This window comes from Choloepus didactylus, chromosome 4 (assembly GCF_015220235.1).
Source record: "Choloepus didactylus isolate mChoDid1 chromosome 4, mChoDid1.pri, whole genome shotgun sequence".
NCBI classification, from domain to species: Eukaryota; Metazoa; Chordata; class Mammalia; order Pilosa; family Megalonychidae; genus Choloepus; species Choloepus didactylus.
In genome coordinates, this window is record NC_051310.1 from 94,210,484 (window position 1) to 94,227,532 (window position 17,049).

Here is a 17,049-nt window from a genome sequence, read left to right on the forward strand (position 1 = left end):
TCACCCTGTCCTCTGTGGTCCTACAGCTCTCATATATGTAAAGTTTGTGGATTTATCACTTTAGGATGAACTCCTTATCTACAGTAACTGTGATTTTGCTGGTGTATTGAGACCTGCTGCTCCTGAGCTCTTTAACTCTTTGTAACCCACCCCTCCCCTCCCATCAGCCTTCGTTGTTTCTCAGCCTCCCAGAGCCTGCATCTGTCTACTTTTGACAGCCCTTATCCATTTTTTTTAAGACTGTGAATTATATCTGCTTCCAGTTTCACTAACAATGGGGTTTGCTTTGTTTCTTTTTTTTCTTTTCTCTTGTTTACTCTGTTGTTTTTTTATGCTTTCTAGGAGGAAAAGAGGGAAATTAATGTCCTATGCTATCATGTTTAGACAAAAAGTCCTTTAATCGTATTTAAATGGAAGATACTTAGTCTTACAACAAAGGACAAAGGATTTGGAGCCTTAGTTCTAATCTAAACTCTGCCACTTACTATCTGTCTTAGTTTCCTCGGGTAACAAACTACCACAAACAGCATGGCTTAAATCAACAGAAATTTATTGCCTCACAGTTCTGGAGGCCACAAATCTGAAATCAAGGTGTTGGCAGGGCCACGCTCTCTCTGAAACCTGTAGGGGAAAATCCTTCCTCTTCTCTTCTAGCTTCTGGTATTTGCCAGCAGTCCTTGACCTTCCTTCACTTGTAGGTGTCCCTTGACTTCCAGTATTTGCCTCCCCCATCTTCACATGGCCTTTCCCCTGGTGTCTGTCTGCCTGTGTCCAATTTTCCTCTTCTTATTAGGACATTGGTCATATTGGATCAGCGCCCACCCTAATCCAGTTTGGCCTCATTTTAACTAATCGTATCTGTAAAGACCCTATTTTTAATTAAGGTCACACTCATGGGATTAGGGTTTAGTACTTGAACATATCTTTTAATATATATAAGGGGCCTAGCTTAGTGCTTTTCAAACAGTAGGTGTTCAAAAGGGACTCTACCATCATGTGTCAGTGATTTCTTGGCATAGGTGCCATCCATAATTACGTTTACCCTCTCTGTTTGGGTGGGATTATGTCACCACCACTCACTCAGTGTTAATGGTGGGTGCTGTCATCGAGATCGTCGGGACGCTTCTGCACTCTCCCACTTCACCATCTTTCTATCCGGGGCAATTAGTGGCACAGGAGAGGCACGGATAGATTGCTGAGGGAGCCCTGGGGAGAAGGCACTCCCCATCCAAATGGCAAGGGTAAGGGTTGAATAACACATGAGCAGAGTCTTTCCAGAAACACAGGGTTTCTTTAGGGAGAGATAAGAAGGGCCAGATATTCCCTGGATGCTGGCTATTCCCTGGTCCAGATTCTGGGATCAGGGACTGGAGAGGTGGGCATGCCTTTGGGACTTTGCCATCCAACTCCCAGGAGGCCTGAGAAACCAGGAGGCAGGATTCCTGTGAGGGCAGTTCTGGATGAGGACAGAGGAGCTGGGAGGCCAGCTTGGAAAGCGATCCTAACACAAGTGTAGTGAAGTTCTTGCTTTTGTCCATGTGTTCTCAGGACCTGGAGTCCCAGGCAACCATGGCTTCTTTCACATCGGCCAGCAGCAGCTCTCAGGGGGCCTCTGGAAGTCAGGGCACCATCGAACCCATGGATACAGAAATCCAGGAGCATAGGAACACATCTGCAGACGGGAGAACTAGAGACAAGAAGAGTGCAAAGGTGGATGGAAAGATGCAGACAGATGGGCAGACACAGGCAGACAGAACCCAGACAGCCCAGAGGACACAGACAGACAGGGAGACACAGGTGGACACTGTGACACAGGAAAGTGTGAGGGCTCAGTCAGACAGGAGTTCACAGAAGGATGTGGTGGGGACACAGGCAGATGGTAAGAGACAGGAAGGCAAGAAAGACAGGAAGACACAGGAAGATGAGAGGACACAGGAAAACAGAAGGGTTCAGGAGGAAACAGGGACACAGTCAGAGGGGAGCATAGCCAGAGCCGTGAAAGGTCAGCCACGGAAGGAGTCCGTGACAAGCCTCAGCCTGCAGTCCAGAGTCCCTGACCTCCCGCCTTCTGAGGGCCCAACGTCTCCTCAGAGTAGAGGATGTTTTCAACAGCTCCCAGAAGGGTCTTCTGTACCAGAAAAACCTGAATTTGTGCTCAGATCTGAGGCAGCAGCAGAAATAGCCTCCAGGAATCATGCGGAAATTGTACTGGGTGGCCTGTCAGGGAGCCTCACACACCCAGGCCAGCTATCTCCTCAGGACAGCTTGGAGCCGATGGGAGAGGAGAAATGTCGAGGGCCAGAGCGGTCAGGCCTGGTCGAGAGCAAGCCAGAAGACAGCCTGTTCCAGTGCCCCAAGGAGGACCCGCTGGGGGGAGGGCTGTCTGTGGATCCGGCAGGCCTGAGCTCAGAGGTGCCCATGGTGCCCTCTCTTTCTGGCACTGGCCTGACCAATAGCCCGTTGGAGGGCCTGCCTACCACCCCGACTTCTCAGCATGTGAGTGCAGCTGCCGTCCTCCCCTATGGGGTTCAGGCCATGCACTCAGGGCCGGGAACCCCCACCCAGAGTCACCCATCAGAAACCATGGCTGCCAGCAGTGAGGGGGCCTGTGCCCCAGGCCCCCGGAGCTGTGACCCTGGCCTCATAGACTCCCTGAAGAACTACCTGCTTCTGCTGCTAAAGCTGTCCAGCACAGACACAAGTGGAGGGGGTGCAGAGGCCCAGGAGGGGGCTGCCACCATGGGTCCCGCGCCTTCATCTAGGCTGGTCCCCACTGTGGAAGTGGCAGGCCTGAGTCCCCGGACATCAAGGCGCATCCTGGAGCGAGTGGAGAACAACCATTTGGTGCAGAGCGCACAGACCCTACTGCTGAGCCCCTGCACCTCCCGCCGCCTCACCGGCCTCCTGGACCGCGAGGTGCAGGCTGGCCAGCAAGCCCTGGCTGCTGCCCGGGGCTCCTGGGGCCCTGGCCCCAGCCCCCTCGCTGTCCCTGCCATTGTGGTTGGTGAAGAGGGCCCTGGGCTGGCCTCAGAAGAAGGATCCAATGAGGGTGAGGAAGAGGTTTCCTTTGAGAGACCCGGCCTCCTGGGGAGCCTGCAGGAGAGCAGCACAGGCGGGCCCCTGGGGGAGGTGGGTGGGCAGGCAGCCTCTGGGCAGGGACCACTGTCAGCAGAGAGCAGAGCCCAGGAACCCCTCCAAGAGGAGGAGGCTCCAGGGGAGGCTTCTGCAGGTCTCCCTGCAGCCACGCCTGAGGAACTGGCTCTGGGGGCCCGGAGGAAGAGATTTCTCCCGAAAGTTAGATCAGGAGGGGAGGGGGAGGTGACCAAGCCTGAAGAAAGGGAGAGCCCCTCCGTTTCCCCCCGGGGGCCCAGGAAGGGCCTGGCACCTGGGTCCCCGGGGACTCCAGGGCGGGAGAGACGCTCCCCTACCCAGGGCAGAAAGGCAGGCCTGCTGGAGGTGCCGCGCACGGAGGAGGAGCCCACTGCTGGGGACCTCGGCTCCAGCACCAAGGCCAGTGGTCCAGACGCAGAGCTGGCCCCAGATGAAGGCAAGCAGGATGCTCCCGGCAAGCCCAGGAAAGCCAAAGACCTGCTGAAAGGTAAGCAACTGGGAAGGAGGGCTACAGCTTCATGGGAAAGGGTTGCTGTGAAGCCACAGAGAGGACATCACTGCTGCTGCTGATACCACCACCACCCAGCTCTTGTTAGGGATTTACAGAGTACCTTTGCAAAGGTCTTATTTAATGATCTCACGAGCTCTGGAGTCAGAAAGGCCTGCTTCTTGTCCTGGTTCTGCCACTCTGTAAAATGGGGATGATAATAGTACCAACTTTGTAATGTTAGGAGGAGTAAATGGGATAGACTAAATCAAGTACTTAGCATAGGGTCTGGCATTCCATCATTTGATAAGTCTGTCATCATCCTCATCATCACCATAATCCCCACTTTACAGATTTGTCCCACATCTACAGAGTGGTGGGGACAGGTGTGTAGAGTTAGGATTTAGAATGTGAACTGAAGTCCCTCCCTTGACTACTGTGTTCTCAGCTGCAAGGCTCTGCCTGGCCTGGCATGGGGGATGGAGTAGTGGGTTCTCTCCAGCTGAGATGCAGAGACTGAGGTGGGAGGCAGCCAGGGCTGGGGCTGTGAAGTCATGGATTTGTGTGGAGATTTAAATGCTGTTTTCCCTCAACCTGTGCCAGCCAGAGCACCCAGGGAAGCAGGGGTAGGGCTAGAGGCAGGGCTTGGGCCCTGGTCCCCAGCCGTCTGCCTCTACATGTAGAGCGTGAGAAGGGCCAGAAAAGGGTGCAAGAGGGAGAGGAACCTCTTCCCTAAACTGAGTCCCGCTCTCAGCCCCACAGGTGATCCGGAAGATCAGGGTGGAGCAGTTTCCTGATGCCTCGGGCAGCCTGAAGCTCTGGTGCCAGTTCTTCAACATTCTCAGTGACTCAGTCTTGACGTGGGCCAAGGATCAGTGCCCAGTGGGTGAGGTGGGCAGGAGGTAAGTCGACGCATAGCACCTTCAGTTCACCAGGCTCCCTAATAAACTCATAGTAACGTTGGGCATTGTCCTAGCATTTTGGATCTGTTACCTCATTTAATCCTCTCAGTAACTTTATCAGGGCAATTCTATTATGCCCATAGTAGACATGAGAAAATTGAGGCTCGAAATTGCACAGCTGCTCAGCGTTGGGACTCCAAGGCGGATCCGTGGGATCCAGAGCTTGCTCTTGACCTCCGGACCTCTCACCGCTTCCTCCGGGCTCCCAGGGTCAGGTTCCCAGCGGCCTCTAGAGTGGGTCTGAGCATGCTTGACCCATGGTGATGGCTCTAATGTAAAGGGTCTCCATTCCCTGCAGTGCAGGGGATGAGGGGCCAGCAGCCTTGGCCATCGTGCAGGCGTCCCCTGTAGACTGTGGCGTGTATCGGTGCACCATCCACAACGAGCACGGCTCTGCCTCCACAGACTTCTGCCTCAGCCCTGAGGGTGAGTGCGGCTGACCTCGGGCTCTGCTGCCCAGGCTCTATGCCTGGCCTGGCTCCCGGGTGGGGGTGGGTGGGTGGCAGCAGTCGTCTTTGCCAGATTGGCTCTCTCTGGGCAGACCAGCCTGAGGGCAGCCGCTTTCTCTTCCTTTTCTCCATCCAGTGTTGTCAGGATTCATCTCCAGAGAAGAAGGTGAAGGTACGGCACCCTTTCAAGGAGATGTGGGTGGGCATTCTACTATCTCCTGGGAGGACCTTCATGAAGGGCTTAGACTCTGTTCTAAATCACCACATTTACCTCCACATACAGCCACCCTTTGCCTCCCAGTTTGGAATAAAGCTTGGGGAGGATAATAGAGGAGGTGTGATTCTTCAGAAGTTGCCACGGGGGCCCATTCTGCAAGAAGTTAATTCAGCCCTGTGCCTCTAACCCATATTGGAGCCCTCCACCAGGAGCAGGACTTGCCACTAGGGCATTGTATCCTGCCAGTTCCCACTCAGAGTTGCCCAGCAAGGGTGCACGGACCTCCTGCATAGATTCACCTAGAGGTCTTGCTAAACTTGAGGTCTCTTGGGACCCACTGCAGACATCCCTACACAATCTCAGGGGAAGGACCTAGGAAAATTGCATTTTCAGTGGACACCCTGGGGATAGTGAAATACTTCCATTTGATAAGGGTTTAAAGGCTGGTATATTAGGAGAAGAGTCTGAACTGCTCCTATAAGAGACACCCTTAAGTTTGGGACTGTGGGGCCAGCTAGTGATGGACAGATTTCTAGAGCTTCATTTACTGATGTTTTAATTCCTTTATTCGTTCACTCTTTTAATCACTTGTTTGTTCAATAAGTGCCTTTTGTTCAGTTATCAGTTCAAATTTATTCAATATTAAATATAACCTCACACCCAAAACTTAGTAATAATTCTTTAATATCATCAAATATCCAATCAGATTTCCCCAATTGTCTCATAAATGTTGGTTTTGAATCAGGAATCACTCATTGCTTTGGGTTGATGTATCTCTTAAGTCTCTTAAATGTGTAACAGTTCCTCCTCCCGTAATTCCCCCCCCCCTTTGCCATTTATTTGCTGAAGTCACTTGATGCATAGAATTTCTTACATTATGGGTTTTATTAATTACACACTCATCTCATATGTTCCTCCACACATATGTTTCCTCTAAACTGGTAAGTACATCTAAAGGCTTGGGCAGATTCAGGTTCAATTTTAATTTTTTTTCCAAGAATACTTCACAGATGTGCAGTGTCTTTCCTTTTGCATCCTCTCAGGAGGCACAAAATGTTTGATTGTTTCACTTTCAGTAATATAAAAACTCATCTTTGGGTTCACTCAGGAGTTATCTGCCTGGCCCATCCCTTTTAAAATCCACCATCCCCAAAGTTACTTAATGATTTCAACAGCCACTGATTATTGCATAAATCCATGATTTCATTAGGGGTTGCAATATGGAGATATAATGTTATCATTTCTTCATTCATTAGCTGAATTTTTTCTATAAAGAAGAATCAGTTATTTGGTTACCTTAAAATATATAATGTACAACAGGAAATGAAGGATAAATACTTGATTTTTTCCCCCATGTATTCACTGGATTTCAGAATAATGAGTTGGTTCTCTAGCATCCTTCAGAGGTGATCAGTGAGGTTTGTTTTCCTGGGTTTTTGGGTTTTTTTCAATTATCATTATGAATGCATGAATTTTTAACTTATTTGATTTGTTCAATACATTGCAGCCATTATTCTTTTTGTTGCTGAGATTGTCTCATTTTTGGCCAATGGGAGACTGTTTAGGTTGGCTCTTGTGCCCTTTTGACAAGTCCCCAAAAGTCTTCGATAGCCTCCTTGCTTTCTGGTGTCCCATCCTATACTCTTCCTGCCCTAGAACTGGAATCAACCATTTCTTTAGGGAGCTCTGGTTCCTTTAGTGGAGAATGGTATTAGTGACCACAATTTGGGCTCTAGGGGTGTTCACTGCTATTGGGATTGGTTATGCAACCTTTTTGTTTCAGTGAAATGTATTGGTTGAGATGGAATCATTTATCCATTTGATCAAAACACATAATTCTAAAACAGTAATTCTGGTATTCCGTATTGATTGCTACCAGCACAGAAAACCACGGCCTTCCAAAGACTCTTTGCTGAGCACTTACTGTGGCATGACAGGGGTTGTGTCAGATATAGTTTCTGCCCTCATGGAGCTCACAGTCTGTAGGGCACTCAAGCAATGGAATGCAGAAAGTGAGGTTGGGGGGATGGCGGGTTGTTCCCAGCCTTGCTCCTGTCCTAAGGAGCCTGCATCAGCCAGGCAGGAACTTCTATTTTTCCGCATTTCTCCTGTTCCCCTTCAGTTGGAGAAGAGATTGAGATGACCCCCATGGTGTTTGCTAAGGGTCTGGCTGACTCTGGCTGCTGGGGGGACAAGCTCTTTGGGCGCCTGGTGAGTGAGGAGCTCCGAGGGGGTGGACACAGCTTTGGCCTCCGGAAAGCCTCGCAGGCCAAGGTCATCTACGGCCTGGAGCCCATCTTTGATTCGGGCCGCACATGCATCATCAAGGTGCCCAGCCTGCTGGTGTTTGGGCCCAGCAGCGAGACTTCTCTCCTGGGCAGAAACTATGACGTCACCATCCAGGTACGAGGGCCCATCCCCATTCCCCATCCCTTTACTCTCTCTCCTCCCCTCTCCCATCCCGGGTCCTGTTGGGAAGCTAATATGGAGGTAAAAGCCATCTCAATCTCAACCTTATGAAGCTCCCAGAACAGACCTTGGGGAGAACCTGAGACAGCCCAGAATCTAGACAGTTGGCCTCAGAGAACTTGTGAGCTTCAAAACCATTTGAGCCATAGTTTTCAAACTGTATCTTTGTAACAGACCCCCAGCTCCCACCTGCTCAAATAATCTTTTATGGAAGATGTCAGATAAGAGGAGAGTATCCATGGGTGGGGCGGATAGCCTGGTACTCCACCCATTGGACTTCCTGCTTGCTCTCCACAGGGTGATCCTTGGAGCATTGCCACCTATTATTAGAGTTCTAGGGGACCCAGTTTGTAAACCATGTTGAAAATTTGTTTTCCAAAGGCCCTTGTTTTGTGAACGAGAAATATGAGTTGTGAAATAAGGAATGGGGAAGGAGTGATCCCCACCTCCCCCAGGGCTGGAATCCTCCTGGCAGCCCCTGCAGGTGGCCCTCCTCCTTAAAGCTGGACACAACAGGGAACTGGGGAGCCTCCTAGCTGATCTGATTTGGATCCCTCTAATCCTCAGGGATGCAAGATCCAGAACATGAGTCGGGAGTACTGCAAAATCTTTGCGGCTGAAGCCCGGGCCATACCTAGCTTTGGAGAGGTGCCTGAGTAAGTGCCCAAGAGTATCATGGTGTGGTGCAGACCTGTTGCCTGCGGCTTCTGCAGGGAACAGTGATTACAGCCTCCCTGAGTGACAGCCTTGTGTGAATGGGCCCATGGCCTCTCCTGTGCTCTGCTCAATGGTCCCTCAGAATCAAGAAGTAGAGACCTAAGGATTCACTTCCCATTTTAGAAAAGCCTCAGCTCTGGCTGTGAGTCCCCTCTCATCCTATTTGCCCACCCCTGAACCCAGTTTTTGCCAATTTCTGAGTTTGGGCACAGCAGACCCTGGGCCTCTCTGAAGGTAATGGTGTGAGGTAAGTTTCTAAGCAACCTGGCCAGGACTCTTCTGTGGCAAGCAGGCAGGCAGGATGGGTATGGATTTTTGTAGGAATCAGCTGTAAATGGGAACCGATTCCATTTTGATACTTGAACTCCTGCTCTGAGTATCTAGGGTCTGACTGGCATTAGGGTCCGCTGACATCTGGTTGATCCTCTTCAGAGGTTTTCCTCTGGTGTACCTGCCCCTCGCCTACTCACAGAGGCCGATGGCAGAGTTCAGGTCTAGTCCCGGTGACCACACAGGGTGGACAGGACTCTGAAGCCAATGGCTTCCATTTCCTTTCCCAAACTCATCATGGAGCTCCCCTCTCTTGCTGTTCTTTAGGCTCAGATCTTAGAATTCCATTCTTGGAAGGGACCTCCTGTTAGATCCAAGAGTATGAATTTGGGATAGAGGGAGAAGCTCTCTGGGGCCATACCTCCTGCTCACCTCAGGATGAAACTATGTTTAGGATCATCCCATTGTATCTGATTTACCGGCCTGCAAACAACATCCCATATGCTACCCTGGAGGAGGACCTGGGCAAGCCCCTGGAGTCTTATTGTTCCCGAGAATGGGGCTGTGTTGGGGCCCCAGCAGCATCTAGCAGCTCTGAGGCCACGCAGAAATGCCAGACCTTCCAGCACTGGCTGTACCAATGGACAAATGGCAGCTTCCTTGTCACAGATTTGGCAGGTATGAAGATGTGAGGTTGTGCATGTGCATGTTTGACCAGCCTGTAGAGGGGGCAGAGTGTGGTGCTTGGTTAGTAGTTTGCAAAGCTCTTTCCTACTTATTCTCCTTCACTCTTCACAGTAACCTCATAAAGTAGATTGGACAGGGACCTTTTTGTGTGCACGCCTCATACATACCAGGGCCCCAGTCTATAACTGCAGTTGCATTTAAAAGATCACCGTCCACCCCTCACTTAAAATTTAAAAGGAATGTACTGCAAAGAACATTACATGGACTGTAATTAAAAACCCACAACCACCGTTTTCAAAATCTTCCATCTTGCCTTCTCTGCAACTGCTTGAGACTTTCTCACTCTTCATTCCTCCAGAACTCTTTCTTCCATCCCAAAACATGTAGCTTTACTGTCTCCTTCCCTTTTTCTCCATCTTTCTTAGCTTTTTATTATGTAAACCAACCTAGTCTCTTTGTCTTCTTTTTAGTTTTATTTATATTTCCCCCACATTCTGGTTTGCTAATTTTGCCGTTAAACAAAATACCAGAAATGGATTGGCTTTTATAAAGGAGGTTTATTTGGTTACAAAGTTGCAGTCTGAAGGCCATGAAAATGTCCAAATGGAGGCATCAACACAAGTATACCTTCACCAAAGGAAGGCCAATAGCATCTGGAAAACCTCTGTTAGCTGGGAAGGCACGTGGCTAGCATCTCTTGATCCCAGGTTGTGTTCCAGCTTCTTTCTCACCTCCTGTGCATTCTTCAAAGTGTCTCTCTTGGCTGCAGCACCTCCCGTCTGTGAACACTTTTATAGGACTCCAGTGATTCAATTAAGACCCACCCTGAAATGGGTGGGGTAACACCTCCATGGAAACAATCCCATCAACAAGTCACACTCTAATCAAAGGTGTTGCTAGTCACATCTCCATGGAAACAATCAAAAGGTTCCAACCTAATCTGCCCCTAGAAGATTGCATTAAAGAACATAGCATTTTGGGGGCATAATACATCCAAACCAGCACACTCCATTACCCAGATTCCCCCCAACAAAATAGTGCCAGCAAGCATGGATCCCTCTCTCTTCTTTGCCTAGTCTTTTCCGGGCCTCCTCTTTCTAACCAGACTGGGAAGAGGAGACAGAAAGACGAAATTCTTTATATAGTGGGAAAAGGGGGAGACTGGGAATGTCATGTTATTAAATCTCATCCCTGACATTTATAGATGAGAAAACCAAGGCCCAAAAAATATTAAATTTGCTCAAAGGTACTTTTCTTTGGGATTAAATTGTACAATAAATATTATATAAATAACTCCATATATTTGGGGGGCAGTGCTAGGTAACACATTAACCCATTGTCATTCACTCCATTTTTTGACTCATACATTCATGCTTCATTCCTTCCATCCATCCATCCATTCATCAAACATTTACTAAATATTGGAAAGGTATAAAGAAGAATAAGGCATTGTCCTTGCCCTCAAGAATCTGTGACAAGTATACCAATTTCTACAACAGGATGATCTCATGACATAGTAGAAAGACTTTGGAGTCAAAGAAATTTGATTTAAGTCTAGGCCTTATCATTTTCTACTTGGGTCTCTGTTTTACAGAAAAGAAATCTGAGGCCCAGACAGGTTAGGTCATTTAATCTCAGCTTCAGTTTCCTCTCTCTCTGCAAGACTGTAAAACTTCATGAAAGTGTAAGACACATCATTGTGAGTAAACACTGAAAGAGAAATGACAAATTAATATTTGTTGCATATCTATTCTGTTTCAGGCACTAAGTTAGAGTCTTCCTACACTTATTGTGATCTTCTCAATACCCTTGTAAGATGGGTATCTTTTTCCCCTCACTTTTACTGTTGAAGATTAGTGATATTAAGTGACTTGCCAAATTCACACAACTCAAAAGTAATAGCTGAAATGCAAATCCAGGTCTGTATGATTCTAAAGCCCACACTTGTTCAATTCTATCATGCCGTAATACTCAGCCCTGCTAGTGAAAAGGCAGGTTCTAGAAGAATAGGACCTGGACAGTTTGAAAATGAGGAAAAGGTCACAAGTCTGACACATGAAAATTAAGATACTTGGGTGCTCTGACCAGGGTGGAGAAAGCTTCCCCTCTCTCCCCATTTTGTTTGGCTCTGTTCTTCCACGGGTGTCAACCTAGAAGACCATCGTGTCTCTTGGAGTGTTTGCTGCTTGTTTGAGTAGTGTAGAAGCTAGTCTGATGCAGTGTGATGCTTCTGCTGGTCACCCCTGATTTATCCTCACATTCCTATTTTCTCTCTCTTGCCTGGATAAACTAATCTACTAAGAGGAAGGAGGAGCTTTTAGCTCGAAGCGAAGCCATCCCAGTTTGTGACCTGCTCTGATCCAATAGAGCATAATTAGAAGAGTTTTGGATCTTGGAGTCAGAAAACTGAACTCACAAAGATTGGCCATTGCCCAAAGTCAGTGCTCAATTATTAAATGAACAAATAAATGTGACTTTGCTCAAGCTGTTTAACTCTGAGCCTATCTTCTCTCCTGTAAAAGTGAGAATATTTTTACTACTAATAATACAGATACCCACATTGCCTGTGAGACGGGCTGGTGGTGATGACCCAGGGAAAGGATGCCTGAAGAAGCATCCCGAGGCCTGGGAAGTCTCCATCTGAAGTTATGTCCGTCCTGCAGACATGAAGGCCTTAGAACTGGCCCAGGCTGGGGGACAGAGGCTCACAGACATCGACCCCAAACTTTCTCTCTTTTCAGGGGTTGACTGGAAGATGACTGATGTGCAGATTGCCACCAAACTGCGAGGGTGAGTGGTTCCTGGGGGATGAATGCCCTCTGAGAGTCCTTTCAGAGCACAAAATGTCATAAGTCCTTCTGGCTCTCCCTCCCCAAGGTTCTGGGCCTGGAGGCAAAGGGTCCCAATCACATTCATGGCCCTAGGGAGACATTCTGAGGGCCACCAACCCCCCCACATTCACCCCTGACCCCAAGTATGGAGCGGCAGCTCTTGACACCCACACAGGGGATCCCCCGCAATTCTGCACTCTCAATGTATCTATCTCCTCCCCTTCCTTCTCTTTCCAGAGAGTCCATCAAAATGCAGATGAGCGAGGGCCCTATGATTAGAGTGGTTACCTTGAGTGTGCTCTAATTTATATTAAACAAGTAAACCATCCTCACACCAATTAATACCCCACGCAATGAATTCCATGTCCCAGGGTATAATGAGATCATGGTTTAGAAAAGAGGTTTTGGATGCTGCCACCTGGGGTAGCACCCAGGGGAGACTCCACCACCCCAGGTAGGGTGGGATGTACTCTGGGCACCACACCTTGACCATGGGCATCCCAAAACCTGCCCCCCAAGGGACTCCCACCCTGGTTCAGGTGGGGCCTCAGCTCTTACTGTTTGCTTGCAGGTACCAAGGCCTCAAGGAGAGCTGTTTCCCTGCTCTGCTGGACCACTTTGCCTCTTCACACCAGTGCAACACCTATTGTGAGATGCTGGGGCTAAAACCGCTTAAGGGTCCTGAGACTGCCCAGCCCCAAGCTAAGGCCAAAGGCTCCAAGAGTCCATCTTCCAGCAGGAAGGGTCCCCAGCTGAGTCCTCAGCCCCAGAAGAAAGGGCTGCCCAGTCCCCAGGGCACCCGGAAAAGTGCCCCAAGCTCCAAGGCCACCCCTCAGACCTCAGAGGCAGTCACTGCCCAGTTATTGGGACAGCCTCCCACCCAAGAAGGGGGCTCCAAGGCCCAGGGCATGCGGTAGCCCTCACAGGAGGCTGGGGGCCTCCACTCAGCAGCAGACCAACCAGGAAGCAGCTTGAACCCAATGGAGACTTTCACAATATGAAACTCACCAGAGAAGGTGCACTGAGGAGATACCACTTGGGGACTTCTCTGAGCAGCCTCTCCTCAATCAGCTCCTCATCAGATGGTTTTGGTGCATGGTACACAGTCCACTGGCCTCTCCTGGTGCCATCCATCACCCAGGGCTCCCAGGCCTCTAGCTGGCCCTACTCCATGTGCCAGGCGGCCTGGGCCCTCCTTGAAGTTTACACTTGCCACTGCTGGAGGTTCCCCTGAGTCCTCTGCATGAGTTCTGCACCCCCACCCCTTGCCCCCACCAAGTCCTGCCATGAATTTTGCACTCTGGGGGCGTAAAGGCCAACATTACCCTCTTGCCCTTGCTTGGCCCTGATCTCTCCCTGTTCTCAGGGTTCCAGTTTTCCTCTGCTCAGTGTCTGGCTCAGTGCCTCTCAGGGTCTTCTTCAAGCTACTTTGATTCATTCATCCCAACTTATTCCGCAACTAACCTGCCCCTGAGCCCACATGGGGTCAGGGCCCTTCCAGAGCCTGTCATTTCCTTTTGCAGTGGTCCTTGATGATGTGTTTATGCTCTTCCTTCCCTCATCACTCAGGCACTCACTCCTCTGCTTCCCTGCCCCCTGCATCCCCCACACTTCCCTGGCTTTGAGCCCACTCACTGCCTGCTGCCTGCCCTTCACTGACTTTTTGCCTGTCTCTTTGCCCCAGGGCTTCTCTGGCCCTGCCCACCAACACCCAGGAGAGGGGCTGACCATCTGGCCTCTCTCTCCATCCCAGTACACTCTTCCCCTACTTCTCCTAATCTATTTACCCATGAGGAGAAGACTGGCATGAGAGTTGTGTCAGCATCTGTGGGGAAGGTGTTGACTTTGAGGGACCTTGCGTTCCATACTGAAAGGAGGTGGGGCCACAGTAAATTCCATATTCCCTCTCAACCAGGGATGGAGGGCTGAGACTCATCCCATGGGGGAGTGCACACCATCCATGCCCTGGGGTGGACGGGAATCTTTTTGTCTGGGAATTAAGACTCCTGCCTCCAACCATTAGTTCCTGATCTTGGGGATCCAGCTCTGGGGCCTCATGTATGGACTCTTAAGGAATTTCCCTGCTTGTCCCAGCACCCTGGATCCTTCCTGAGCTTCCCTTCTTGAAGCCTGGGATGGGGCGGGTCTGGAGCTAGCCTGCTCCCCTTGGAATTCAATAAAGGAAGCAACTGTGTATCCTGCTTGCCTTATCTGGTGTGGTTGTAGGTGTTTGGGTGTCAGGGTCTCCTCTTCCCAGGCATGTTCTCCAAGGGTATCCTACAGTTCCTGGGCTGCTGGAAAAATGGATCCATGTTCTGGCTCCTTAACTGAAGCTCAGGCTTGGCCTTCTGGGATCACAGATAGATAGTCCGTGCTTCCTACACAATTGGGCACATGGCTTGTGCCCCTTAGCAGGGTCTCTGTGGACTTACACCATTGTAATTGCACCTTCATTTGGAAGAGGAACACAAAGGAAGGAACCCAGGAAGGAGCACAGCAAAACTGGAGGCTCTGGGAAAAGTCCCTGCGGCCCTGGCTGCCTCCTGTGCAGCAAGACCAGCCTGGGAGACAACCAGCTTCTGCCTCTCAACTGCTCACTGACTGACCATTTCCTGCTTCTCAAGCTGCAGAGAGGCTTTCCTTCTCATTCCTACCCCACCCCACCACCTGGGGCCTTTCCTTGCCTGACCCTGCCATTTTATTTGGACACTTCTGACTTCTCTACCTCATCTTATGCTCAGCTGACTCTCACTTAACTTTTTCCTCTTGTCAGACTTCCAACTCTCCTAGCCTGAATATCCAAGTTGCTTTGGTGAACTGAAGGCTGGATAGTGTCCATCATTCATTCATTCATTCATTCATGCAGTTAGCAGGTATCTACCAAGCACCTACTTTATTCCCGACCTGGCAGCTGTTGGGAGGCAAAGATGGATCTTGGAAGAGACTGTCTATTAGGGTTCTTGGGTTTTGAGCAGCAGAAATTGATTTGGACCAACTGAAGCAAGGAGAAAGGGTTCATGGAGAGGGTGCTTGGGTAGCTAACAGAACCAAAGGCATAACTGAACAATTGGCCTTGGGAAGGTGGGAACCAGAGCAGCTCCAGGGCTTGTATCCTAGGGGCTGCTGCTGTTTGTAGATGAACACCAACCCGCCATCGGTTCCAGTGGGACTCCTCCACTCAAGATTCAAATTCTTGGTAAGAGAATCTGGCATGGAGCTCAGAGTGTCATGGAGTGGGAGAGAGGGGGATTCCCGAAGGATGGGGGTTTCTTACTAGAAGAATGGTGGAGAGTGGGAGAGTGAAGAGGACTTGGTAGGCAAAAACAAAAGATACCACCTGACACACACGCACACGCACATATACACACACATACATGCTGTTCCTCCCATATTATGGGTCTCCCACATACATCCAAAAGCAAAATTCTTTCTGCTTAGCGATGACCACTCAAGATCACATCCAGCCTCTATGTCCAGGAGAATGACCCAGGACTACCATTCCCCAAGTCCAGCATCACTAGTGATTTTCTTTCCTCATTCAGTTTTATCACAATCCCATTTTGAAATACTGCATTTTGTGGATTAACTGGTCAAATTAACCATATTCAACCAACATTATATAAACCCAGCCAGAAAGGAAATATGGATAAAGGCTATAGCCCATTTCAATAACCAGTCACAAGGACTAGTGTATATGATTAGGAATCCTTTCTCTGTGGGAGTGACCTGAATCTTGGTTTTCCTGCCTGTGTGACAGGCATTTATCCCTGGACATGCAGTACCAGGAAATACTCCAGAGAATGCCCCTACTTCTATCTGTGTTCTTGTCCCCTATTATGTAGCAGCAATCATATTTTTCCTTGAAAGTGTTAATAATTCTAGTTACTCCCATAACCTCTTATCATCCATCACTCAAAGGTATAAGGAGCCTGAAATTGCCAGGTGGCTGCCTCAGTCTCCAATTCAATTGAATCATTACATTTTTGTGTATTTCTCCCTTGAGAACTAAAACTGTTCCCCAGCCTGGTCCCACACCTGAGGGATGAGATGTGAGTGGGTCATCAGATATGGTGCTACCAGGCCCCTCTCCACACTGCTTCCCAGCCTTGTAGGAGAAACAGCACCAGGTCTTGGTTGCCAGTTGAGAACTTTCACTAGATGCTGCAGGACCGACCCAACCCTTACATGGTGGTATTTCTCAGCTTGTGTCATAGTTGAGTTTTCAATGTATGATGTCAACATATTCTCAGGCCAACTGCTTCTGATTTGTGGGCAAGACTGACAAGATGAGTATCATTTTGTTCCAAACTCTGGGTTCCCCAACTGTAATTTTCTTATCACGACTTGCAACAAGCTCCATATAGCACTCTTCCCTGCCACAGACTCCATGTGGCTCCCCAATATGCCACAGACAGATACCTCCAGCATCATTGGATCTGCCCAGTAATGTGGTCTGGTGGTAGAGCCTTTTGTACTAAAGATTGGAGAGCCTTCACCTGCTCCAAGCCCATCCCAAAGCTGGCAGTTTTCCCTGTCAATCAGAAAATAGGTTGGAGCAATGTACCCCAAAGTGGCATATATTGCTAGGAACTGGGCTTAGTGGTAAGGGGTTCAAACTGCAGTTATTTGTCCTACATTATGGAGGAAATATTCTGACTGCCTCAGGCCCTTCAACCCCCAGGAATTTATTGAGGTGGCAGACCTTTGCATTTTCATGTGATTTCGCTCCCATCTAGCTCCCACTTCTGACCCAAATGTGTCTTACAAAGGCATCTAGGGTGCCTGATATCTGCTGCTCTCCAGTCCCTGTCAGCATTGTTGCCATCAGTGTGATGGAACATTACGGTGG

The 17,049-nt window shown here is 49.3% G+C and overlaps 1 protein-coding gene across 6 annotated transcripts in view; it reads left to right on the top strand.

Annotated features, from left to right (window-relative positions):
* ALPK3 (alpha kinase 3) overlaps positions 1-14,401 on the top strand; it is a 46,476-nt gene extending 32,075 nt beyond the window's left edge. For 5 of the 6 annotated variants that reach the window (XM_037833113.1, XM_037833112.1, XM_037833116.1 and 2 more), the window contains 9 exons: positions 1,549-3,598; positions 4,353-4,500; positions 4,859-4,986; positions 5,146-5,181; positions 7,349-7,629; positions 8,263-8,351; positions 9,137-9,360; positions 12,111-12,159; positions 12,772-14,401. In XM_037833113.1, the coding sequence (XP_037689041.1) occupies positions 1,549-3,598; positions 4,353-4,500; positions 4,859-4,986; positions 5,146-5,181; positions 7,349-7,629; positions 8,263-8,351; positions 9,137-9,360; positions 12,111-12,159; positions 12,772-13,117 (3,351 nt within the window). In that variant the 3' untranslated portion in view covers positions 13,118-14,401. The remainder of the gene's footprint in view (positions 1-1,548; positions 3,599-4,352; positions 4,501-4,858; positions 4,987-5,145; positions 5,182-7,348; positions 7,630-8,262; positions 8,352-9,136; positions 9,361-12,110; positions 12,160-12,771) is intronic. The other variant, XM_037833117.1, reaches the window with a different exon arrangement.
* The last annotated feature ends 2,648 nt before the right edge of the window (positions 14,402-17,049 follow it).